At 40.2% G+C, this 26,788-nt stretch overlaps 1 protein-coding gene across 1 annotated transcript in view; it reads right to left on the reverse strand.

Annotated features, from left to right (window-relative positions):
• Positions 1-11,109: 11,109 nt before the first annotated feature.
• LOC127624121 (disks large-associated protein 2-like) overlaps positions 11,110-26,788 on the reverse strand; it is a 115,984-nt gene continuing 100,305 nt past the window's right edge. Inside the window, exons 8-11 of the mRNA XM_052098790.1 lie at positions 17,638-18,041; positions 16,463-16,554; positions 13,406-13,558; positions 11,110-11,405 (exon numbers count right to left, since the gene is read on the reverse strand). Coding sequence (XP_051954750.1) covers positions 11,190-11,405; positions 13,406-13,558; positions 16,463-16,554; positions 17,638-18,041 — 865 coding nt within the window. The 3' untranslated portion in view covers positions 11,110-11,189. The remainder of the gene's footprint in view (positions 11,406-13,405; positions 13,559-16,462; positions 16,555-17,637; positions 18,042-26,788) is intronic.

A 26,788-nucleotide genomic window follows, 5' to 3' on the forward strand; every position in this document is an offset into this window, starting at 1 on the left:
GAGAATGTTTGGCCACTCAAACCATCCTCCTCATTGTGCGTGGAGACAATATAGAAACACGTCCTCTTTCAGGCCGATTCGTAACATCTCCAGTTGATTGGCACTTCTTAATTATTGCCATGATGGTGGAAATGGGCATTTTCTATGCTATTTTCTTATAGCCACTTCCCATTTTGTGAAGCTTAACAACCTTTTGTTGCACATCATAACTTTATTATTTATTATTGCGCATTGTATTGTATGTCAGTGTATGTACAGTATGTCATCACTCAGCTGATTCAAACTTCTTTTAACCTCTGAACATAGAAGAACTAATCCATACGTGTGCTGGGGCCTTTATTCAGAACAAACAAAAACAAGCAGCACGTGACAAAATGACAAAATACCTTGTTCGGCTTTCTTCAAAAAAGTTTAATAGGAGGTTTATATACAACAAATGATCATACTTAATATTCAGTTATTTAAAGAGGCAGATTGGTCAAATGGGAAATTAGGCAAAATACCAAAGCAAAACTAAGCAGAGGAGGACTAAACCTTTCATGGTTTCCCCATCTGCAAAAAAACAACATTTTATATTTAGATATGAATATGACTCAATTATTATAAAGAAAAAGGCAAATAAATTGTACAAATACCAAACGATTTGTAAAATTTCAAAACAACAAACAGCAATGAAACAACAAATCATACATTAATTTTTTTTTAAGATCCTGCATGCTGTCATAGCTTTATCAAATAATCTAGACAAAGTTCAAATCAAAACATGGGTTGGAGCAAAAAAAAAAAAAAAACTTTAAGTTCTTTATCAATATATATGTTTTAAATGATGTACATTTGGCATTTGATTCATCCTCATTATTGATATATTTAATGATTCAAAATGAGTTTAAAGCCAAACCATTCACAAAAACGCACCGTTATAGCCCATTTTATATTTAATGAGAGGTCTCACTTATTCAAACATGATTTCAGATGTGTTCAAACAAAACCAGAAAATCCCTCCCCTTGAATTACCGATGAGAAACTAAGACAAGCCAATCAAGTTCTGTTCATTTTGTAGTTATTAACCCTATTGTTATTCAATGGTTTTTAACCATTGAAAAACTGCCTGGAATCCCATCTCACATTTACAGACAGACCTCAACATCCTGCTCTGTTTGATTACACATAACATGTTTAAACGTAAGGAATCATCATGTTCATAAGTAGTCTACCAGCAAAGCAATGATGTCAAATTGTGTCTGTGCCGTAATCATTCAATAAAATCCTTCAGGTTATTGCTTAACAGACAGCGGCATGAGTCTGTACTGAACGTCTACACAGCTGAACACTCATTCAGTTGTCTACAAATCTATGATTTCTTTGCAGAGAAGCCTTGAATAGGATGACAACTGACAAATGAAATGGGGGGGAGGGGGAGTAAAGATGCATTTTGTGATCATTTTTGTAATAAGCAATTGTCATAACTGCAAAAAGAGAATCGTTCCTTTTGGGTGGCGGAGAGTGAAGCCAGTATTGACTATATAGTTTTTTGTGTAAGTGTGAGTTTATATGTATGTGCGTGTTGATTGTCCTGATAAAACCAACCAGTGCCGATATGAATCCAACTCACCTCTATTACAAATTAAGCACCAGTTTTAATCTCTCAAATGTGTCATTAAAATGTTTTTATTTAAACAGCTGTTTACATCATTTCACATTTTCAGTTTTATTAAAAGAAATAACGCCATTGTTCATAGAACAATAGCTGTCTTTGCATTATGGAGCAACTGATCCTCGAAGAGGAGAATCAGAAACTAACAAAACCTATTAAAGGGCTTCCCTGCAGTGTCCGTAAACTGAAAATGGCAGCGCTTTTCATAATGATGAGCTGGAATCAGCTGTAACGTGTTGTCGATGTGACTTCATACACTGGCCCCAAAAAGTATTTGGACACTTAAGTCACACTTAAAAATGTATGTCTTTATATCACATTATATCACAGAATATCAAACCAAGTGGAGTTTATTTGAAAGATATATAGCATAAACACACTTTTTGTTGTTGTTGTTGTTGTTGTTTCTTATATTGCAAGTACATGCATTGTAAAAAAAATAAGACAAATTGAATTTGGACACTTCAAAGTGTCACAATTGATTTCAATCCATGTAATGCAAGAGGATCAACACTATTGAGCATAAATATAGACAGCACACATTTGGGGTAAAATCATCAGTTCTTTATTATATTAAACTGTTTTGTGTTAATACTTCAGTATTGAATGGATTCAACTTCAAGGAACTCTCTCTTGCTTCGTCATCCATCTTTGACATGTGACTTAAGAGTCCTACAGTGTCTAAATACTTTGTAGGGCAACTGTATATCATCTTTCCGCAACTTCAGAAAATTAACATTTTTATAGAATGGAAATATTCTCGGGAAACGGTGAAAAACAAATTGCGTGTGGTCAACAAGGCCAGTTCTTATATTTCTGAATAAAATGTTGTCACAATAAATGGGTTTCTGTGAACAAGTGTCTCTCCTAAAATTCAGAAAGTCAGACTAGAGCTGCTGCATAGTAGAAAGGCCTGACAAATTGGTCTGTTTGCCTTGAACTGATCGCAGAGAGACTCTAGTGTCCTGCCTTTAATAGCACATACGAAGAGGTAATGACACCATGTGCCTGTCATGTATTTATACACTATTGCACATTTTGGCAAGTCTGGTAGAGTGTGTGCGCACACGAGATGATTACCATCACTTTAATTCTGTGTATTTTATTCTGAAGAGATGAACAATGTGAAGCCCTCATAAGTCTGTCATAACTGAGGACAGATATAGACAACAAATTAAATTACTTGCATTTAACGCTCTTCTCCTAGGGGCTATTCACACATGATGCATTCTTGTGCCTGTCTGCAAAGCTTTTTCTATATAAACATGTGCTAGGCGTACATATTTGGACATTGAAATTTGATCAGCGACTTGTACAAACATTTTAAGATGCCATGTCAAGTAAAAAAGAACAGTTGGGGCTATTCAAACAGGACACCTTATTTTGCTAAGAACAGAACAGAACAGAACAGAACAGAGTGTCTTGATGTGTTTAAGTTCTTTATAATTGACACGGCATCTAAAAAATGTGGTGCTCCTTGAGAGTTGCTGACAATCCATGGTCAAGTCTAGGGGTGGACAGGGGAGGGCATGGCCAACACCCCCCAGATTTTTGTTGTACCCCCAAGAAACTTCTGATGCAGCACCCTACCCCGGTCGGATGGTGAAACGAACAATACAAGTTAAGCTCAGTCGATAACCTTTGTGTCATAATGTTTATTACCACAAAAACTATTTTGACTCGCCCATCCTTTTCTTTAAAAAAAAAAGCTAAACATTGAGGTGACAGTGAGGCACTTTCAGTGGAAGTCAATGGGGCCAAAGGCAGAAATGTGAAGCTTATAATTTTATAAAAGCACTTACATTCATTCTTCTGTTGAAACTCATGTACTATTTGAGTTGTAAAGTCGTTTAAATCGTCATTATTACAGTCATTTTAGGGTTTGTTTACATTACAGTGTCATGGCAACGAAGTTGTAAAATTGCCTATAAATTTACACAGAAAAGTTTAGTAAGCAATTTTATTACATAAAAATCACATTAACACAAATCTTGTTTATGTCTTGTGGCTAAACGTTTGAAAAAGTGAGTATTTTAATGTCCAATTCACTTCCATTATAAGAGCCTCACTGTAACAGCATTAAGAAAAGGAGGGGCAAGTAAATGTAAGTTTTTATGGTAATCAATATTATGCAACAAATGCAGTCGACTGAGCTTAACTTGTATTGAACCTGGCATATTCCTTTAAATCAGCTGATCCATTGCTGATGCAACTAATTTAACATCTCTGAGGCCCTATTATGACCAAATGACCTGAAATGCATGAAACGACAATTTTGCATGAAAACAAAAATACTGCAGGGTTTTGCCAGTCCTCCGCCATAAGCTCAATATCTCGTGCAAATGATTTTAAGTCTCGCTCCACCACTGATTATAAGGCACCTATGGATGTTTCCACCTTTTATAATCACAAAATCTTTGAAATCTGCTAGATCTCTACTTAAATGAAAAACAACAGACACATGGCATGTGTCAAGTTATGGCACTATTTACATTTAGTTTCACAACTTTTCAGAACTTCCTGAACACATTATTCCATGACAATATCTTAAAACAGGGCTGGAAGTTTGTGTTGTTGTTGAGGAAAGGGACCCTCTTGTTATGTAATCTAAGTAGCTGGAATAATGTTCAATAGGTGTATTTGACCCAAAATGCCAAATAACTGGAATACTACAACATCAATGGCACCTGTATAGTGAACTGTATCACATTTTGTATTATACAATTTGTTACTTGTATAAAATGTGCAAGATGATAACTGTACTTTAATGTACATAGTTAGCAGCAGTTGGTAGCATGTCTGTCCACTGGATGACCAACAGTTGCTGAAAAGGGAAAAGCAATAGCCGCAAAGTTCTTCCAAGCACAACAGTTTTGTCTTAGCCCTTAACAATTTGAACAACAGGCTCTTAAACTATCCTTACCATTTAGAAAGCTCTGGTTAGTTCTCAGAGTCTGTGGTGCTTTCATTACATTGAGGAGGGAAAATGTTTCCTGCCATTGTTAAAGCTGATGTCTAACTAATACAGCAATACTGAGACACTACAACATGTAACTAACAGCATTATACAATCAACATCTCACCCTTATTCATCACCAACATTATAGTCTTTCTTAAAGCTATAGGTCACACAACTATATCATTCTGTGATCGTCTCACCTTCATGTACGTCCGAACATGCATAATTTTCTTCCATGAAACACAACAGGAAAATGTATGTAGAATGTCTAGATGGCTGTTTTGCACACAATGAAAAAGTATGGGGATCCTAACTGTCAAGCTCCAGAAAAGGTACTTTTATGTGCTTTATAAGTCGTACAAAGGTAATGGGTTTGTGTGAAGAACAGATCAAAAATGTAAATTTTTCCAGCCTAATCTAATTATTATTCAAAACTATTTGTATGTAACATTTAAATGTACATTTTTTGTAAGTTTGGATCGATGCAGAAACGTACAATATGGACATATTGACAGCATCCAAAACGTAAACATTTTAATGTATTTACAGATTTAGAAATGTATAAATAATTATTAATCCTTTAAATTATAAATAATAGACTATTTTATAGATATTTTATATCCCTTAACCCTACACCAACCCTTAAACTTGTTTTTTGGTGCTTTTGTGGAGTATTTTCTGGTCATTTGTATTTTATTTCAATAGTTTTTATTAACCACAGCATATTCTGAAAATCTTTTTGTGTCCCAGGGCAAATAAAATCAAAAGAAATGCTTAAAAGTAATGATTAAACAATTACATTTTTAAACTGTATTTTAACATTTTAAAGTTTAGTGTTGGTGGAAGTGATAAACACTCACCTAAAGGATTATTAGGAACACCATACTAATACTGTGTTTGACCCACTTTCGCCTTCAGAACTGCCTTAATTCTACGTGGCATTGATTCAACAAGGTGCTGAAAGCATTCTTTAGAAATGTTGGCCCATATTGATAGTATAGCATCTTGCAGTTGATGGAGATTTGTGGGATGCACATCCAGGGCACGAAGCTCCCGTTCCACCACATCCCAAAGATGCTCTATTGGGTTGAGATCTGGTGACTGTGGGAGCCATTTTAGTACAGTGAACTCATTGTCATGTTCAAGAAACCAATTTGAAATGATTCAAGCTTTGTGACATGGTGCATTATCCTGCTGGAAGTAGCCATCAGAGGATGGGTACATGGTGGCCATAAAGGGATTGTAATGGTCAGAAACAATGCTCAGGTAGGCCGTGGCATTTAAACGATGCCCAATTGGCACTAAGGGGCCTAAAGTGTGCCAAGAAAACATCCCCCACACCATTACACCACCACCAGCCTGCACAGTGACAAGGCATGATGGATCCATGTTCTCATTCTGTTTATGCCAAATTCTGACTCTACCATCTGAATGTCTCAACAGAAATCGAGACTCATCAGACCAGGCAACATTTTTCCAGTCTTCAACTGTCCAATTTTGGTGAGCTCTTGCAAATTGTAGCCTCTTTTTCCTATTTGTAGTGGAGATGAGTGGTACCCGGTGGGGTCTTCTGCTGTTGTAGCCCATCCGCCTCAAGGTTGTGCGTGTTGTGGCTTCACAAATGCTTTGCTGCATACCTCGGTTGTAACGAGTGGTTATTTCAGGCAAAGTTGCTCTTCTATCAGCTTGAATCAGTCGGCAAATTCTCCTCTGACCTCTAGCATCAACAAGGCATTTTCGCCCACAGGACTGCCGCATACTGGATGTTTTTCCCTTTTCACACCATTCTTTGTAAACCCTAGAAATGGTTGTGCGTGAAAATCCCAGTAACTGAGCAGATTGTGAAATACTCAGACTGGCCCGTCTGGCACCAACAACTATGCCACGCTCAAAATCGCTTAAATCACATTTCTTTCCCATTCTGACATTCAGTTTGGAGTTCAGGAGATTGTCTTGACCAGGACCACACCCCTAAATGCATTGAAGCAACTGCCATGTGATTGGTTGATTAGATAATTGCATTAATGAGAAATTGAACAGGTGTTCCTAATAATCCTTTAGGTGAGTGTATATCCACCATGTTTCAGTGCGTATGAAATCTTAAGCAAATGTATGCATGCAAGAATCACACTTTACGTTCATATATACAAATACTCATGAGATCATGTACATTTTTCATAAAAAATCTTGGCCTTCAAACTTATAGACCATTTCAAGCATGTGAACAATAACAAAGGAATGAGAACATCCGGTATCATTAACAGATCCTTTAAATAAGGCTCTGATATAACAGTGGTTCCCAAACTTTTTACAGTGGCGTACCCCTTCAAACATTCAACATCCTTTCACGTAACCCCACTCTAACTCATAGATAAAATACATACAAGGTCATATATTTTTTACATGTTTTGTACATGGTATATTAATTATATTCATACTGAATAAATGGCTTACCGACTGAGATGGGAATGCTAGATAACTGCATAACTTGAAAACTCCCCCCTCATCGCGTCATGCAAGAATAGCGTTCGGTTTTTGCCTGGAATTGCACATCATCGCAGGTATGGAATTGCCAGCTGAATTCGAGCATTGTATCTGTGCAGTTGCGCGGTCACCTCAAGGTGCTTTTTTATGTCACATTTAACACTGTTAGCGAGGTTGAGCTCATTTGCTAAAAAACATCATGCAGCATTGTAAAAACAGGTCTCTACTGTGCGAGCAAATGTGATTTAAAATGTCTGCGTATGAATATGGAAAATGATTTGGTGATGCTGAATGTCTGACACGTCATCAAAGCTTTTGAACTTATACCATCAGTATCAAAATTCCCTATTCATCTAAACTTAAAAACTAATTACGTTTTAAACTGCGGAAGCAAAAAACAAACAAACAAAAAAAAAATAGACAAACTAAAATCGTGGACGACTGACATGTGCAAGTCTGGTAAAACAGTGATTTTTCTTGCTATCACTAAAGCTACGTCACCTAGCACTGGGCTGCGCTGGCGAAAAAAGATACTTGTGTGACGCACGACGCATGAGTAAATGCATTTTTTAATCGCAAAATATCGGGTTATTTCATTGCATATTTTTCTGACAAGCAGTATTGGTTTTTCAATACTAGAGGGCATACAAAATAATTTTTGCCAGTGAGAAATACATGAACTGGGTTTAAATGTTATATTAGACTGTGATGAAATTAAAAGAACGGTAAATATCAGAACTGTATCGGTTCTGCATAATACAACATGACTATCATGATTGTTCCCCCTTCAATGTGCCCTTCGGAGGGTGATGGCATCTTGAAATGGCCGATAGCTCTCAACTCCTTCTGATTCTCTGCTGGCCTTTCCAAATGTATGCAAACCAAGAAGTTCTTTTGAGTATCATGATATGATGAAGTTTTCAGTGAATAACAATTTAAATTGAAATGTTTGTTTGTTCCTCAAACAAAGCTTTTGTGTGGCTTCAAAAAGATTCAGAGTACAGGGCATCTGTCAAATTGACTATTTTTTTATGATGCTTTTTGTCATTATTATCTGCGTTCATTACATGGAAAAGAGCAGCCTAGACATTCTCCTGAACATTTCCTTTTGTGTGTAATTTAAATGAAAATATCCTTTTGTGTTCTGGTTTGGACAGAGTTTATTCCAAAGACAAGAAGAGTGAAAACATTGTCTACCCTTCCTTCCCTTCCCTTCTTTTTTTTTTTTTGCAAGAGCAGGGCAGTACATTCACAATGCTTTTTGCTTAAGATGCTGTAAGGCTGCCAGGTAAAGGAAATAGCGAAGAAGCCAATGATTTATTTGCTGCCTACTATGCCTTATAAATGTGAGCAGCACTTACACTAAGAAGACAGACTGTACTGCTTGCAATGTAGCAAACTGCGATCATGTTGATCTCTGGGGTGGTTAGGCTTGGGACCAGGGACAAAACATCAGAATTATTATTATTATGCTCAATTGTGGACCGTTAAAATGAAATGTTGTGCCAGTAAAGAGAAAAATAAATGAAAGTTGTATTTACAAGCGCAAGTTAATGTAGCTAATGTTTTTGTTGGTTCTTTATTTAGTCCACAATCAACATAATGAAGAACGTCAAGCCAAATCCGGAATAAAAAGGGAGAGTTGTTGAATTTGAATTCAGCGCTTCATCAGCCAGCTCTGTTTATGGTGCACCAGGGTTTCTTTCAGTGGGCACACCTTGAACAAATGCTAGACTGGAAAAAAGAAGTATTATTCAAAAAGAATAATTGTCTAACCTAAAATAAATGTATTTTAACAACTTCAACAAACCCTTAACTATGCATATGACAATTCAAAATGCATTTAGACACCATGTTAAACCTCCCTTTAAGTCCACAGGTGGTTTATAGTTCTGTGCAGAATAGAGGGGGGGGGGGGCTTTTATATTTTAGAGTATAAAGCAGCACCATTTACTATAATATCATTAAACTTTATTTTGCACCTATATATGTCATAGACTACCTTGAGTGGTAAGCGTTGAGGAAGATTGGTGTTGTAAATACTTCTCTGTATAATGTTTTTGTGTAAAACTGGCTGTCAGTCAATGAACGTCAAGCAGTCACTGTATGATTGAATGATATCAAGACCTTTTTGGGCTGAATGAATTTTAAGTTTGAGAATAAAAGGATTTAAAACAGAGACCGCATTTGACAGTGCAGTTTAGTCTAAGACTAAACTTAATCTCTGTCAACCCTGAATCTTAAACTAAATTACAGCCTAGAAGCAAAATCTTCATGCAAATCACCAACTGTAACAGTATCACGTGGGTCCAGATCAACATTTCCTTTGGAAATACAAATGAATTATCAAAGCATTAGCGATTCTATCATTTTGTTCACAAAATAAATGACATTGAGCAATGTGATGTTTATTCCGCTCATTTAAATTTAAACTCTCCATACCAAAAGTCAAGTTTAGAGTCTGGCAGGTGTATGTTCTTTCTTGTGAGATCAATGACATACACTCAATAAAATCATTTTCTTACTGTGTATTTTTGACTTAATTTCCAGTAAATAATATTTAAATATCCTTAAAACAAGATACATTATGTGAGAAGCTAAATTGCATAAGATATCAAGAATTTCTTAAATGTATTTTTTTACCCCACTGACATGGTTTTTTCTTGTTTTAAGCATACATCTAAACAAATGTAGCAAAAAGAATTGCCAATGGGGTAAGAATAATAAACTTAATTCAAGATGTTGTCTTGTTTAAGTATGTTTCAATATTTTTATTGGAAAGAAATACAATGATTAAAGGTATTGTTCACCCAAAAATGAAAATTCTCTTATTATTTACTCACCCTCATGATATCCCAGGTGTGTATGACTTTTGTTCTCCACCAGAACGCATTTGAAGAAAAATAGAAAATGATCTCAGCTCAGTAGGTCCTTACAATGCAAGTGAATGGAGATTTCTCTTTTGAAGCTCCAAAATCACAGACAGTCTGCATAAACGTCATCAATACGACTCTATTGGTTAAATTAATGTCTTCTAAGGCGATACGCATGCTTTCAGATCTGACCAATATTTAAGTACTTTTTAAGCCTAAATCATCACTTCTGGTAAGCTTCACAAGAAGGTGGAGATCACACGGTCTCTCGTGTGATGTATTCACATTGCCATGTTACGGACATAATCTTACATTCTCTTCTTTGAGACATCCAGGATAAGCAAACAAACACACCATTGTGAGAAAAGAAGCAGATAAATACAGACCTAAACCAAAACCAATGATGTTTCTGTACAGCATTCCTCCTACTCACTTGTAAACAGCACTGCTCTTCCGGCTCTTACTCACGTGCCTCAGTTCTCGCATGTTTCAAATGTCAACACGATTATGTCACACGTTCATACCGCTGCAGAACGGAAGCATGATTTAGATTTTAAATAGTACTTAAATATTAAATATCTTTTTTGCACCAAAAACGATCGTGTCGCTACAAAAACATTCATTTAACAGCTAGAGAGGTATATGGATGTCGTTTATGCTTGCTGTCTGTGATTTTTGGAGCTTCAAAAATCTGATCACCATTCACGTGCATTTTAAGGACCTTCTGAGCTGAGATATTTTTCTAATTTTCTTCAAATGTGTTCTGCTGAAGAAAGAAAGTCTTTATTGGGTGAACTATCCCTTTAAGAATTTTTTTTTGCAGTGTACATGAACGGACTATCTCTGACATTAAGTTTGTGCAAATGCTATCGAAATAAGATGTTTTCGGAAGTGAGCATTTATTGTGCCTGTACATACATACCAAAACTAAAACACAAACTGGTCACAGTAGCTGCATGTCCTGCAGTGCATAGACTGCCATGATCCCCTTGCATGGAGCTCTGTTTGAGGCATTTATAAACTCACCACTATTGTCTCAGCTCAGTCTAGATTATCTCCAGATGAGCTGAAATCATAGCAGAGGAAGAAGTGCATCATAACGAAGATGTGTAACAGATGTGAGAATGTGTGCGGGTGGAGCATTGACATGGAGCAGAATGGATGTACCCTGTCGGTGAAGCGGATTGGTGTGAGAAAGGTGTAGCTGGATGTGTGTGTTTCATAAACGGGTTTGGGCTTCTGGGATGTAGATCTCTATGCTTTCGGCCCGCTCTGTTGCCGAGTCCTGACGGAAAGACGCAGCCCGTTTAGCAGCCATCAGTCTGCGCCGGGCCTCTTGCCTCTGTCGATCCTGCAGGTCCAAGGAGCGCTCGCGCATGACCCCTCCGCGACCTTTAGGAGGCCTTTTTGAAACAGAAGGCGTCCATTTTCTTTCCTGAGAAAAACAGGTAGAGTTCATGCACTGTTACGATTTTTTGGTTTATTACAATGAACAAGTTCAATATTGTTCTATCGGCAGCTCTTTCTGAATCACACTCAAGTCATCAACATTAATTAATTTCCAGGTCAAATTACTAAAATCTAACCAAAACATATTAAAGGAAAATTAAAAAAAGTTTCCACTAGTTCACTCAAAATTATAGACATGTACTAGTATAATGTAACCAAAACTATTGTTACTGTAAATGTACCTCACTCTTACATGTTTAACATTGCTGAGAAGTGGTTAGATTTAGGGGAAGGGTCACCGACCACTTTATTAGAAACAACTGTACACCTACTTATTCATGCGATTATCTAATCAGCTAATCGTGTGGCAGCAGTGTAAAGTATATAATCATGCAGATACGGGTCAGGAGCTTCAGTTAACGTTCACATCAACCATCAGAATGTGGAAAGAATTTGATTTCAGTGATTTGGAGCGTGGCATGATTGTTGGTGCCAGACGGGCTGGTTTGAGTATTTCTGTAACTGCTTATCTCCTGGGATTTTCATCCAGTGAGCGACAGTTCTGCAGACGGAAATGCCATGTTGATGAGAGAGGTCATTGGAGAATGGCCAGACTGGTTCTAGCTGACAGAAAAAACTCATGTAACCACTCTGTACAATTGTAGTGTGCAGAATAGCATCTCAGACTGCACAACATGTCAAATCTTGAGGCGGATGGGCTGCAACAGCAGAAGACCATGATGGGCACTTAATTAGGACCATAGTTTTACTAATAAGGTGTATGGTGAGTGTTATGTATCTATACTAATATAATTATAATTAGGGCTGTCAGTGGATTAAAAATTGTAGTGTAATAAATTACATGATGAGCCGATTCATCAAATTATTCACAAATATCAATATATACTGAGAAAATGTAGTATACAAAATTAAAACAATTATAAATATTATCTAATACTGTATATAGCATTATAATTTAGATCATTCCAATACATTACGTCATCTACATTTTTTATGGAAGCAGCCAAGTATAGCATTTTAGATCATTTATTTTTGCTTTATTTCCATTTAATTAAGTGCTTTTTCACCATCGAGCCAAACAGCTGTGTAATGCTTTCAGTAGCATTTCCACTTGAGCACAGTTCGGTATGGTACGATTACAAACTGTTCCAAGCCCAAATTTCTCAACACTGATAGATAACCGTATTCAATCGTCCTGTTGGAACGACTGTCGTGATTTGGCGACTCAATATTGACCACCTGTCCACTCAGTCCATTCTAATCCTGATTATACAGCACCACATTGGAAAAAGAAATTGTTACCATGCCAACGAGTCCGGATAGGCACAGAACGGCACAACTGCGCAATAACCATTTGGCCCATTGGAGGAAAAGTGCCTTTTCAACATAACCTTGTAATTGTCCTACTCTTTGGAGCATCTTGTTTTGGTTGTGTTATTTTTTAAGCATCTATAAGTCATAAACACTGTTTTAAGGACGCTGTGTCAGGTTAAACATAGTTTCAAACGTTGAAAAATGCGAATTGAGATCCCGGCATTTTGTTGTGTCTTTGAGCACAAGATCCTATCATCTGTGAAAGAACGAGCTCTTCTTAGTTTGAAGAGGCATGTGGCCTGTACAACCCCAAGCTGTGCTGACTGACCCCTACTGCCACAGATTTGCAAATGTCACATGGTACATCAAGCTTTAATTGCTCTGATCGTAGGAGAATTCCTTATTACAGAAATGTACACACGGGTCGGGTGATTGATTAATTGTGTTTATTTTGACGTAATTTTTTTCATAAAATGTATTACTAAATCAAAGTGTTGAAAGGACAGCGGCATTTATAATATTAATTTATCAAAATATATTGTGGTTAAACAATACGAGTTGAGAACTTGACAAGACTGGTGCTAGACACAAGTCACTAAACTGATGTTTCCCTTATGAAACTGCCATATTTAGTCTGTAATTTGCAATTACCTTCTTCTCTGGACTCTCCACTATCCTCCAATCATTGCTCTTAATTTGCAGAAGCTCATCAAACTTGGCAGTGACATCATCAATGGAGAGATGCAGGAGATCCCAGAACCCAGCCAGGTCCTGAGCTGTGGGCCGGGGAATGGCACTGGGGTCCTGCACAAAATCACAATCATTAATGACCAATTATATAAACATAATTACAAAGAACAGTTTTTTTTATTATTATTAAAATAATCAAATAAGCATGCTGGTAACTTTTTAAGCATTATCTGCATTGAGTGGTGTGACTAAATACATTATCATGAACAATCACCAGAGGTCACTGTAGTCTTATCTCACTGTGATCACATGCTCCAACCATGGAGGTCTATAATACCTACAGAAAGCTATCTGTTAGCATTCTCATTCATCTCAATGGCAGATATCAACTTGTGCAGGACCCCCAGACGTATGTGCCCTCTTTGCTACCAGCTTTGCCAATGGGCACTCCGTTCCCATGCTTACAGGCTGATTGCACCACAGGAACACACATGCTGCATCTGAATCTGCATGCTGTCACAGTATGTAATCTATTTAATGATGGACGGACTTATCTGCCACCAAAATAGTACATTCTTTTAGGTATACATGCAAGTAGTATGAACAGATTTCAGACATTCTTCATCCAGGGATGTGGGCACTGAACCGTGAAAATGATCTGATTTGGTTTTGTTAAACAAGCACGATTTAAGCACAAGGAACAATTATCTTGGTATATGTAGCACTTTTGTAGCCACATGGCTTGTGGTTCACCACTGTTCTTTTAAATCCAGCGCATTGAGCGTGCCGTTTCCTCAGCTCCCGAGGGATTCATACTTCAGAATCTCACCGGATTTAGTAAGTCATCTGGGTATTTCTAGCTTACTGCTCATGAATACTGTGGATTCAGATATACTACTATATTGGCCAAGTGTTTTTTGCATAATATATAGGAGAGAAGTTTGGATATTTGGATGCAGTGATACAGTCCCAAAATGCCCATTGTACAAAGGTGGCATGGTTTGTTCTTGGCAGGCAGTAAATGCCCGAACCTCACCCTGATCCTAACCAAAAGGAGCCTGTAAGGCAGAGGAGTCTGCCAGGAACAACGGATGGCACCGTTCTCCCATTGCGTCCAAAAATGTTCATTAAAGACTATACTGAGGTGTGAAGGGAAATACAGCAGACAACAAGGAACAAAAAAAGGGGGGGGGGCACATATCCCTCAAATGTACAATTCTGGCACTGGTAAAAATACACTGTATGAAAAAATTTAATATCTGAGATTTAATATGTTAAGTGAAAACATTTTAAAACTATATGGCTACTAGTGCCCGGCCGATTTATAATGGTTGGCCGATATAATAATGCAAAAAACAAAGCATGGGGTGATGTTAAAATGGTGTCATAACGTAGATTGTCCAGCAGAGCGCGCCGACTCCATTGTTTACAGAGCTGAGCTTTCATGCTACTTTGTTACCTAGTTGGTGAGATGCAATGATGGAAAGTAAATAAACAACATCAGTCTTTTACTTAGCTTATAGCTAACTAGCTAACCACGTAGCTACTTTCATTGCTTGTCAGCTGATTGGAAGCTAATGTGTAAAAACGTATTCATCAAACTGTTTTGTTCAGTTTGGTACCCCCTTCAACCGAACAATTTCAGTCATTGTATTTATAAAATGTAATATTTAAAGGTCTGGTTTTCCACCGTTGAAAGTTTCCCCTGAACTTGTATAGCAGAATAGTATAACAATATCTCTCGACTCGGCAGGTGTAAATGCTTCTTCTTTTACAACCTGCCCCTAATTGACTGGCAGTATTAAAATAGTCAGCATTTGACTGATACTGACTGACTGATGTTTATTTAGCTATTTATTCTATTTTTATTTATTCTTTATTTAAATGGTCAGCAACTGACTGATAGGATACTGAACATAAAGTACTGATGCTTTTATTTAGCCATTTATTCTATTTTTATTTATTCTTTATTTTCTCAGTGTTCATTTCTAGAATTGGTTGACAATGTATAATAACAATGTTTATGCCTTTGATAAAAAAATATTTGTTTAAGAAAGCAGCCTTCGGAGTACCTTTTAAATAGTGATATCGGTGCAAAATCCACATAGAAAAAGTCTGTTTTCATTCCAGCTCAAAAATGAACTTTATCGGCCACCATATCTGTAATCGTTGAATTTTCCTCCTCTAAAATCAGTATAGGCCTAGGTCTCATAAATCCCATATCGGTCGGGCTCCAATGGCTACAGTACATTTTAATGGCTGCTAATGGTAAAGATGCTTAAGACCTTGACCAATTGGCACAATCTAATTATTATTATTAGCTGACAGATTTATGTAAAGTCTGATCGTGTTAAAGCAGTACAAATTATTTCTTCCATTAAAATTGAGGATCGCCTGTACCATTTCTCAGTAATAAACAGGATATTTATTTTCTTCATTCATACTGTGTTCTCCCTTCTATGTATCCATGCTGAGCTGTTCACTCTCTGCAAGCTCGAGAGGATAAGTTGGTCTCAGCCTGTCCCAGTGAATGCATTATAGCATCCATCATTCCGCAATCTCCAGAGAAGGAGAGACAGAAACAATCACTGACCTAACTAAAATAAACAAACCCTTTCAAGTGTCATTCAACCACCCAACAACCAATTAATGTCAGCTTCTTTAACACTAACACCTTTTGACACTGGTTTACGCTTTTAGACTAAATACAATGATATTCAGCGGTGCTGACCGCGCAACTAATTAAAGTGTAATTCGATCCAACAAATTTACCATTCAACTACAAACAAAACAAAACAAATCGAAATGAAACAAACAAAACCAAAAACATAAAACACAGAAAAAATACATTATTTTCTAAATGCAAGGTTGACACTCTTACAAGCACTCTTTAATGAATAGCCTGTTAAAGAGGAAAAAATGCATCCGTTATGATAGAACTGGTGCATGGCTGATGAATTTTATGATACAGCATAAACATTGATGTATATCCCATGGTATGTTAGAAATGGCACCTACCAGATTTTGCTGACACAACCAGTAAAACTGCTGGAATTTTTGGGACATGAGGAGGTGAGCGCTGCCTACTGCACTCCGGATCTTCCCAAGAACTGCAAGACATTAAAAGGACTTTCAGTAGCAACTTACATGTCAGGGCTTGTTAAATGAGGATGTAATTATGAATTTGTTATGTTTTGTTGTTTTATTTTTGGGGGGCAAATAACTTGAATGTAACATGAAAATACATTTTTTCCGGACACATATGAAAATTAGGTCTGTCGATACAATGCATTACTTCAGTGCGATCAATTATATAACAAAATGGGAGTAAAAAAAAAGATTTATTCCCCCAAACCATAATAACACATTTTACTACCATCGGACCAATTCAAGCTTGAAACATCACCTTCCTGTTTTTACAAGTCTCATTCAGCAGGAGGCAGTAAGCACCACTTCAGCTGTTCAGGCAACAAACCACAGCAGACACCACAATATGAGGATGTGTTCTCGTTGGACGATGCACAACTCCGAATGCAAGGGTCTGAAGATTTGTTTTTCTAAACTACGGTAAACTTCACAAAGTAAGATGCTCCAAAAGTGTACATCTGACGAATTCAAATAGAAGCATCAATATATATATCCATATAAAAAGTTAATCTCAGACAATTTGACGAATTACATTTCAAAATGGATTGCTGTGGACTGTAGGCTAAAGATAGGTTCGAAAGATGTTCAATGATATGGAAACAATCGCCTTCTAAAGGCTTTTTATATTGTCTAATCAGTGCTTGTTTTTTAAATAATAATTATTATTTGTGGTGTGAGTAAATATGTTGTCAGGCCAAGTAAAAATTAGCCTACAGGCCAAACCAGCCAGGCAGAAAAGATCCTTACAATTGATCCCTGCATGCAATACAATAATTTGTATCTGCCCAGTTTGGAAGACCGGTTTGGAAGACCAGCATAAAGTATTTTGTGTTTTGGATGCTGGTGTCCCTAACAGGATTCTTATCCCAGAAGCCTCCTTGCTCAATCAACTGTTGAACAGTTTAGACCACTAGAGCAGATTGGTGTGTAAATGTCCTGGCTCTATCATTCAGAACTGGATACACAACAAGTGTGTGTATTACTATATGAGTGAAAGTGTCAATGAGTTTTTGTGTTGGTGTTTCTCTGATATTCTGCAAACTCACTCTCTTCTGACAAGTCATGCTCCTCCGCCTCCCGTTCCATATCTTTGCACCATCCCTCCAGACGTTTGGTCTCGCTGTGCAGAAGCTGCGTGAACCAGCTGCCGTCGTGCCGAAGAGGCGACACGCGGCCGGACTCAGCTGCTTCGTGAGCGGGTTCTACCAGCCAGGGTTCAGGCTGCGGACTGGGCGGTCCGCTGGAGGGCTGGTAATCTTCCTTGTAGCTGAACAGGCCCTGCGTCCGTACGGTCCGGACTGCGCTGTACTGTGTGGGCGTACTAGGTTCAGAGTGCCGCTGGAATCCGCCAAATTGCAGACTCTTGTCATCTGTTGAAGGAAACCCCTCCAGCTCCAAATCTGCCTGAACTGCTGTGGTCACACTATTGGACCGTTTAAAGCGCCCAAGTCTGAAAGAGCACACAAGAATGATAACGTAACTAAGAATAGTGCTTGTATTTGCACCCAGAAATATGTCCTCTATGTTTTTCCAAATGAAAACACTACGGGTGTGCAGCAAAGCCATTATCTGTATCTGTTCATTTGACAAAATTATTTGTATCTGTCTCTGTATTCCGATAGAACCGGATGTGGGAAAACGAAATGAAATGGCCATTTTTAAATGTTACGCTTACATTTAAAGTTTTTATAAATAATAAATGCCTTGTAAATGGATTTTCATAATAATAACCTAATACTACTACTACTACTACTACTACTAATAATTATTATTATTATTATTGAAGGCTACTCAGTTTTTTTTAATTATGCAATTTGTTTGCAATTATTATTTTATATTTTTTTTCTAACCAGATGAAGCTGTATTTGTAGGTTGCATTAAATGTGGAATATGTTAACTGTGGTTTCTCCTGGTATTTATGATATTATTATCTGCTGAATCAGTGTATGTATTCCATACATGTATTCCGAATAGATGAATATCCTATGGAGCATTTAAACCTTTATAATAATAATACAAATTATAAAATGTATTTTATAGAGTGCCTTTAAAAGCATCTTCTGAAAGCAAGCAAATGCTAGTTTAAAAAATCTGTCTTAAGTTGAGCTTTAAAAATTTCAGAAGACTGAGCTTCCCTAAGTTCTAGAGTAAGAGTTCCAAAGGGTAGGAGCATAGACAGAAAAAGCCCTATCACCAATACATTTTAAGTGGGTTTGTGGAACAGTCAACAAATTAGACTGTGAGGAATGCAGTCTGCGATTTGGGGTGTAAGGGATTAACAATGCAGATAAATAATGAGGAGCCAAGCTGTGTAATGCTTTATATGTCAGCATCATAAATTTAAAATCGACACGGAAACTGACCGGGAGCCAGTGCAAGGACTCCAATACAGGAGTAACATGATTGCATGTCCTGGTTCCAGTCAGGATCCTGGTCTTTTGTACATATTGGAGCTTATTGAGTGTGGATTTAGAAACTCCTAATGTTGCTAAAAGGGCATTACAGTGATCTAACCGAGAGACAATGAATGAGCCATCAACAAACAGACAATGAACCAGCTTTGAAAAATTGATGATGGCAACCTATAAGCATAACTTCGGTTTTACCGCTATTCAGGCAATTAATATTCATCCATGTATTTATCTCAGATATACAGTCAGAAAGAAAACCAACATCAAGGCTTTCACCATATTTTGAGTGTATATATATTTGGGTATTGTCAGCATAAAAGTGATAATGGAGAAAGAGCAATCGCAGCAGATGCCCAAGTGGAAATATGTAAATATTGAAAAGTAAAGGGCCTAAAACTGAGCCCTGAGGAACACCAGTGAGTACAGAACTAATGTCAGACCTGTAACCACCCAAAGAAAGAATCTGGGAACAGTCAGTAAAATAGGATTTAAACCAGTTTAAAACTGTCCCTGACACACCAAAAACTCTTTCAAGGTGGGTAAATAAAAGACCATGATCAACAGCATCAAAGGCAGCTCTAAGATCAAGAAGGATGAGAATGGAAGTTGCTCCAGAATCAGAAGCCATCAAAAAGTCATTGGTAACTTTGACCAAAGTAATTTCAGTATTGTGAAATTAACGAAAACCTGACTGAAGGGGTTCAAAAAGGTTATTAATTGTATGATGGTTACACAATTGAGAGGCAACAACATGCTCAAGTATTTTTGCCAAAAACTGAAGATTTGAGATGGGACGAAATTTTTTAAAATCATCCAGGGCAGCAGTTTCTTTTATTGGCACAGGTGTTATAGCAGCAATCTTTAATGCTGCTGGAACAACCCCAGTCTCCAACGAATCATATATAATACTAAAGATAGCAGGGCACCAAACATCAATGCAAGATTTAAATAAGCCTGTGGGAATAGGTTCAAGCAAGCAAGTGGTAGATTTCATGCTAGACACCTCCCTTGTGAGAGCCTCAGAATCAAGCTGAGAGAAATGAGTGAAAGAAACACCAGCAAACCCAGATGGACAAAAGAGTGAAGCAGTGGAATCAGATATGACAGAAATTTGTTTGCGAACATTATCGATTTTAGAATTAAAAAACTGAAGAAAAGAGTTGCATAGCTGTTGAGAAACAGGCAAAGTGGTAACAACATTGACTTGAAGCAGACTATTTATAGTTTGGAACAAATGTCTGTGATTTCCTTGATTGTTTACAATAGTCTGAGAAATAAGATGAACTTTCAGTCTCAATTAATGCTCTGTAATCACTCAGAAGATCCTTCCAAGCTTGATAATAAATGGAGCATTTTACATTTTTTTCAGAATAAAGTTTTAACCAACTAATTACCTTCACTGATGTGAATATAAATGTGTTCAGATAGAAGGATAGAAAGACGGATAGAAGACCTCCGACGTGAAATCATCTCTTCAGGTCAGAAATGTAACATCGCGCTCAGGTTTAGGCTATAAATGAATACATGAGAATCACGTGTGAATCGTGTGATACATTAACATAGACATTTCAAGAAGTAGAATGTATATGATATCATATCTTAGTTAATGTCACACTTGACAAGCTCCAGATGCACATAATTAACAGAGACCACAAACGGAGTCGAGACCATGCACATCCAATCACAACGTGCTCATTTACATTCATAAGATTTACACTTTAGAAATATTGGCTTTACAGCTTAATATATTAGTTGTAATTTTGAATACGGTTATTTATCCTTGTGCTTCTTGGATAATCAGTTAAACAAATATTTTTTATATTATTCGGATGAATCCATCATTCGTTTTGAAGTCATTATCCGTGTCTTTTCAAATAAGTAATTCGCTTCAGGCACGTCTCTGGAAAACACAGTTAATTTTTTAATGCTACTTGTAAATAAGATCTGTGTATGTAATTCTGAATTTAACTATGCTTAGTTTTTTCTTCTTTATTAACTTTTCTTAGCTACTGGTCCAAAAATGATTAAGTTTTGTATACTCAATTTTAAAATAAACCCAAGGCATGATATATCCAAAATAAAACCCCTTTGGACCATGAGCACAATTGTGTCTGTTTGGAATGTAATGGAAAGTGATCATGAAAATGTTATGGCTTTGATCTTGTCAAGACCTGGAAATAAAAAAGCCACAAGTCCATGTTTATCATCTGACGATGATAATTCTGAAATAGCAACGGGGTGGCAATTTTAAATGAAATGTTAATTTCATATAAGGGTATGGGGATTGTTTTCAACATACTCAATCCATTATGTCAATCCATTAATATTTATCTAAATGTGCACACTTTTGTACGAAACGTTACAGTTAGCACCAAATTTGAAAGAATGAGAGCCTTTCTAATTGTGCTGATATTTAGTATAACAGCACTGAGGATGCTGTGCTATTTGTTACTATGCTTATACAAAGTTGTACTCCTGACATGGACACCAACTATAACACATCCACTCCATGTTAATTCACTGAACTGTTTATCTAAATTGCAGTTGTTTGGTTAACATTTCAATATCATGTTTGGTCTCTATATCTTCATAAAAATGCCAAAAGTATTTTTGAAGAGGTTTGGAAAACTAATGCATAACAATGGATAGATGAAATGCAAATGTTCCACACAGAGAAGGGAGGGTGAGCCACACTTTGTGGGCCCCCTCTGATATCAGCAGCCAATCATAACCCTCAAACAAGAAGACACCAAACTGAAATCTCCTCCTCATCAGAAAGGTATAAAACAATCCTCCAGATACCCACACCTTTGTCCTAGTGTAACGATTCCCCGTTGTCTGCCCTGTGTTCTCTGTCGCACTATCACGTTTATGTCATATTTCCTGGTCTGCTCCGTGTTTTCCGTTTCACCCGTCACCGTTCACGCTCCATGTCGCGTTTTCCTTGTTGTTCGCCCCGTGTTTCACTGTCCTTGTCTAAACTACATTTCCCACAATTCCCGGTCTCCCTCACTGCCTGCATTCATCATTGTTTTCACCTGTGTCTCGTTCAGTCTCCACTTTGTACGTGTATTTAAACCCTGATTCTTTGTTTAATCACTGTCGATCGTTGTTTGTATCCGGTATGTTGTCAAGCCTGATCTGTGTATCCTTTACCCGAGTTCCTAGTTCTGTTTTGTGTTTTTGTTCCCTCGTGTGTAATCTGATTCATTGTGTTTTCAGTTGCCTGTTTTCCCATCGTGGACTTTTAATAAATAAAAGGGTAAACACAAAGAAACGTTAAATAAAACCGCGTTTGGATCCGCACCTCTTGTCCTTCTTATCCTGTGTCTACACTAGACGTTACAGAACGATCGACCCAATAATGGATCCAGCGGTTATCCGGGCATGCTGCCGCCTCCTGGACCTGAAGCAAGGAAGCCGCCTGGTGGAGGATCACATTAGGGACTTCCTGTACCTAGCGAGCGCCACCGACTATCCTGACTCCTCCCTGGTGGTGTTCTTCCAGGCTAGCCTGACCGGTACGCTCCAGGAGCGGTTACCGCCGGCGACACGTGGCTGGACGCTCTGTGAGTTCATGGAAGAGACACTTCTGGCATGCGGCTCGCTATTTACTGTGGATGTGGTTGAGGATCCTGCCTCTCCTCCCACGGCGGTGACCCTCCAGTCGTCCTTGGCTCATCCTCTTCCACCTGCCCCACCGGTCAGCGAGCTCGCCCCCATGCCTGTCGTCGTCCACGAGCCAGCACGGTCGACTTCGTCCACCCGGAGGAGGAGAAGAAGACGGGCTTCCGCCTTCCGGCCAACGTCAGCCACGGTCAGCGAGCCAGAGCCCACGCCTGCCCCGGTCTGCGAGCCAGAGCCCATGCCTGTCACCGTGAGTGGGCCAGAGCCCACGCCTGTCACGGTAAGCGAGCCTGTGCCCACGTCAGCCACGGTCAGCCAGCTTGAGCCCTTGCCAGCCACGGCCTGCGAGCTTGAAGCCACGCCGACCAGGAACAGTGTACCCACGCATACCACGGTCAACGAGCCAGCGCCTGTAGCCTCGACGTCCCTGAGCCAGCGCCTGTAGCCTCGACCGTCCCTGAGCCAGCGCCTGTAGCCTCGACCGTCCCTGTGCCAGCGCCTGTAGCCTCGACCGTCCCTGTGCCAGCGCCAGCAGCCATGACCATCCAACAGCCAGCGCCCCTCGAACCTTCTAGGGCTCTGCTTCCCGAGCCTCCCAGGGCTCCGCCTCTCCAGCTTTCCAGAGCTCCGCCTCTCCAGCTTTCCAGAGCTCTGCCTCTCAAGCCTCTCGAGCCTTCCAGGGCTCCGCCTCTCAAGCCTCTCGAGCCATCCAGGGCTCCACCCCTCAAGTCACTCGGGACTTCCAGGGCTCCGCCCCTCAAGTCACGCGAGTCTTCCAGGGCTCCGCCCCTCAAGTCACTCAAGCCTTCCAGGGCTCCGCCCCTCAAGCCTCTCAGGCCTCCCAGGGCTCCGCCTCTCGAGCCTCCCAGGGCTCCACCCCTCAAGCCTCTCGGGCCTTCCAGGGCTCTGCCTCTCGAGCCTTCCAGGGCTCCGCCTCCAGAACCTCTCGAGCCTTCCACGGCCCATCTCCCCGAGCCTCCTACGGCTCCACCTCCCGAGCCTCCTACGGCCCTGTTCTCAGAGACCCCAGAGCCTTCTAGGGCCTCGCCTCTAGAGCGTCCTACGGCGCTTCTCCCCGAGCCTCCTACAGCTCTGCTCCCCGAGACTCCTGAGCCACCTACGGCTCCGCCTCCCGAGCCTCCTGAGCCACCTACGGCTCCGCCTCCCGAGCCTCCTACGGCTCCGCCTCTAAAGGCCCCTACAGCGCAACCTTCCTCGGCTCCGCCTCCTGAGCCTTCCAGAGCTTCGCCTCTAGAGCCTCCTACGGCGCCACCTTCCTCGGCTCCGCCTCCTGAGCCTTCCAGGCCTCCGCCTTCAAAGCCTCCTACAGCGCCACCTCCCTCGGCTCTGCCTCCTGAGCCTCCCACGGCTCTGCCTCCTGAGCCTCCCAAGGCTCTGCCTCCTGAGCCTCTCACGGCTCCACCTCCTGAGCCCCTCGAACCTTCCTCGGCTCTGCCTTCCTCGACTCCGCCTCCTGAGCCTCCCTCTGCTCTGCCTCTTGAGGCCCCAGAGCCTCCCTCAGCTCCACCTCATGAGCCTCCAGAGCCTCCCTCAGCTCCGCCTCCTGAGGCCCCAGAGCCTCCCACTGCTCCGCCTCCTGAGCCTCCAGAGCCTCCCTCAGCTTTATCTCCAGAGCCCCTTGCAGCTCCGCCCCCAGGGTCTCCTGCGGCCTTGCCTGCGCCTCCTTCGGCGCCACCACCCAAGTCTTCGACTGCTCCGTCTCAGAAGTCCTCCTTGGCTCCGCCAGCTCCCCTAGTGGCCACTCTTCCTCCCAGGCCCCTTGAACCAGCCCTAGCCCTATGGCCACCTCCTAGGTCACCTAAACCTGTCCCTGTCCTGGAGCCACATCCCAGGTCCCCTGAACCGGCCCCTGTTCTGCGGCCATCTCCCAGACCTCCTAGACCTGTCCCTGTCCTGAGGCCGCCTCCCAGGCCTCCTGGACCTGTCCCTGCCCGATGGCCACCTCCCAGGCCCCCTAGACCTGTCCCTGTCTTGTGGCCGCCTCCCAGGCCTCCTCGAACTGTCCCTGTCCTGTGGCCACCTCCCAGGTCCCCTGAACCGGCCCTTGTCAAGTGGCCAGCCCCCAGGCCATCTAAACCGACCTCTGTCCTGTGGCCACCTCCCAGGCCCCCTGAACAGGCCTCTGCTCTACAGCCATCTCCCAGGCCTCCTAAACCTGTCCCTTCCCGGTGGACGTCCCCCAGGCCACCCGACCTGGTTCCCTACACACACCCCCAGAGACTGCTTACCTGCCCTCTCGGCCTCCCTGGTCTGCCTGTCTGCCCTTTGTGCCCCTGTGGACTGTCTTATTGCCACTTTTGCCTCCTTGGACTGCCTAATTTCCCCTTGTGCCCCCGTGGTCTGTCTCCGTGTCCCTTGTGCCCCCTTGGTCTTTCTCCATGTCCCTTGAGCCTCCTTGGTCTGTCTCCGTGTCCCCTGTGCCCCCTTTGGTCTGTCTGTTTTCCCCTTTTCTGGCCCCTCACTCCTTGAACATTTGTTTATCCCTGCTATTTTTTCTTTTTTGTGTCTTAAGACCGTCTGGAATCCGGTCCTTTTGAGGGGGGATTCTGTAACGATTCCCCGTTGTCTGCCCTGTGTTCTCTGTCACACTATCACGTTTATGTCATATTTCCTGGTCTGCTCCGTGTTTTCCGTTTCACCCGTCACCGTTCACGCTCCATGTCGCATTTTCCTTGTTGTTCGCCCCGTGTTTCACTGTCCTTGTCTAAATTACATTTCCCACAATTCCCGGTCTCCCTCACTGCCTGCATTCATCATTGTTTTCACCTGTGTCTCGTTCAGTCTCCATTTTGTACGTGTATTTAAACCCTGATTCTTTGTTTAATCACTGTCGATCGTTGTTTGTATCCGGTATGTTGTCAAGCCTGATCTGTGTATCCTTTACCCGAGTTCCTAGTTCTGTTTTGTGTTTTTGTTCCCTCGTGTGTAATCTGATTCATTGTGTTTTCAGTTGCCTGTTTTCCCATCGTGGACTTTTCTTTGTGTTTACCCTTTTATTTATTAAATGTTAAATAAAACCGCGTTTGGATCCGCACCTCTTGTCCGTCTTATCCTGTGTCTACACTAGACGTTACACCTAGGTCTCGGAAGAAGACACTAGAGGATAACAGAAAAACACCTTTGTTCTGGTCTCACTCTATGAGAGAGAAGCAATAGCAGAATAATAATGAACATTCTGAATCTCTGGCCTGAGCGGTAGGAGATGTAACATAATTCAAACCATCCAACATGCTAAGTCTCATTCCATGAGAGAGAGGATAACAGAACATTCAATATTCTTAGTCTCCATCCAAGAGACAGAAGAAGATCGATAAAGTACCAAGTCTTACCACAATAAACTATTGCAACGGCAAATTTGGAATCCCCATTCAGGGAGATAACTACAACGACAAGGTTTAGCTCTGGCAAGCAAACCATCTCTTGAAGTTTTGTGCATCTGCATGTTCCAGATTACAAGATCCCTCTTGGTGCTTCCAGGAGATCAACATTCCTCAGCTCCTTTGTATCCAAGACTGTTGAAACGCAATCCAGCTTCTTCCCCACTATTACGTGGCCCTGAGCCCCAGTGTAAGACGTCGCCATCACTCATCGATCGATCGATCAAGAATGTAAATATTTCTAAACCTCTTTCCTGAGACCTTAGCATTAGTGTATACTATCAGTTTATGATTTTATATGTTCTTTAGATTACATAACCTGTGTATAAAATGTCTTACAAATAATCTTTGCATTATTTGTTTAATTAGAAATTAGGTTTTCAACTTATTAATGAACAGAGAAACAGCAATTTATCTTTCCATAAGATAATAGTCATAATTTGCCATTGCTACATCCAATTCAACCACTTACATCTTTCCATCCTATGCCCTTTATTTGCCTATTCATTTATTTTACATTAAGTTAAAGTTGTAACATTGGCTATATCTTTACACAGAAATGGTTAGTAAGTGATTTTATCACACTAGAATCATGTTTACATACATATTGTGTTTATGTCTTGTGGCTATACTTTTGAAAAAGTGAGTATTTTAACGTAAAAAAAAAATGGCCCCAATTCACTTCCATTGTAAGTGCCTCACTGTAACCCAGCTTTTTGCTTTTTTAAAGAAAATGTGGGGCAAGTCAAAGTACATTTTTG

This window comes from Xyrauchen texanus, chromosome 30 (genome assembly GCF_025860055.1).
Source record: "Xyrauchen texanus isolate HMW12.3.18 chromosome 30, RBS_HiC_50CHRs, whole genome shotgun sequence".
In the NCBI taxonomy this organism is placed as follows: domain Eukaryota; kingdom Metazoa; phylum Chordata; class Actinopteri; order Cypriniformes; family Catostomidae; genus Xyrauchen; species Xyrauchen texanus.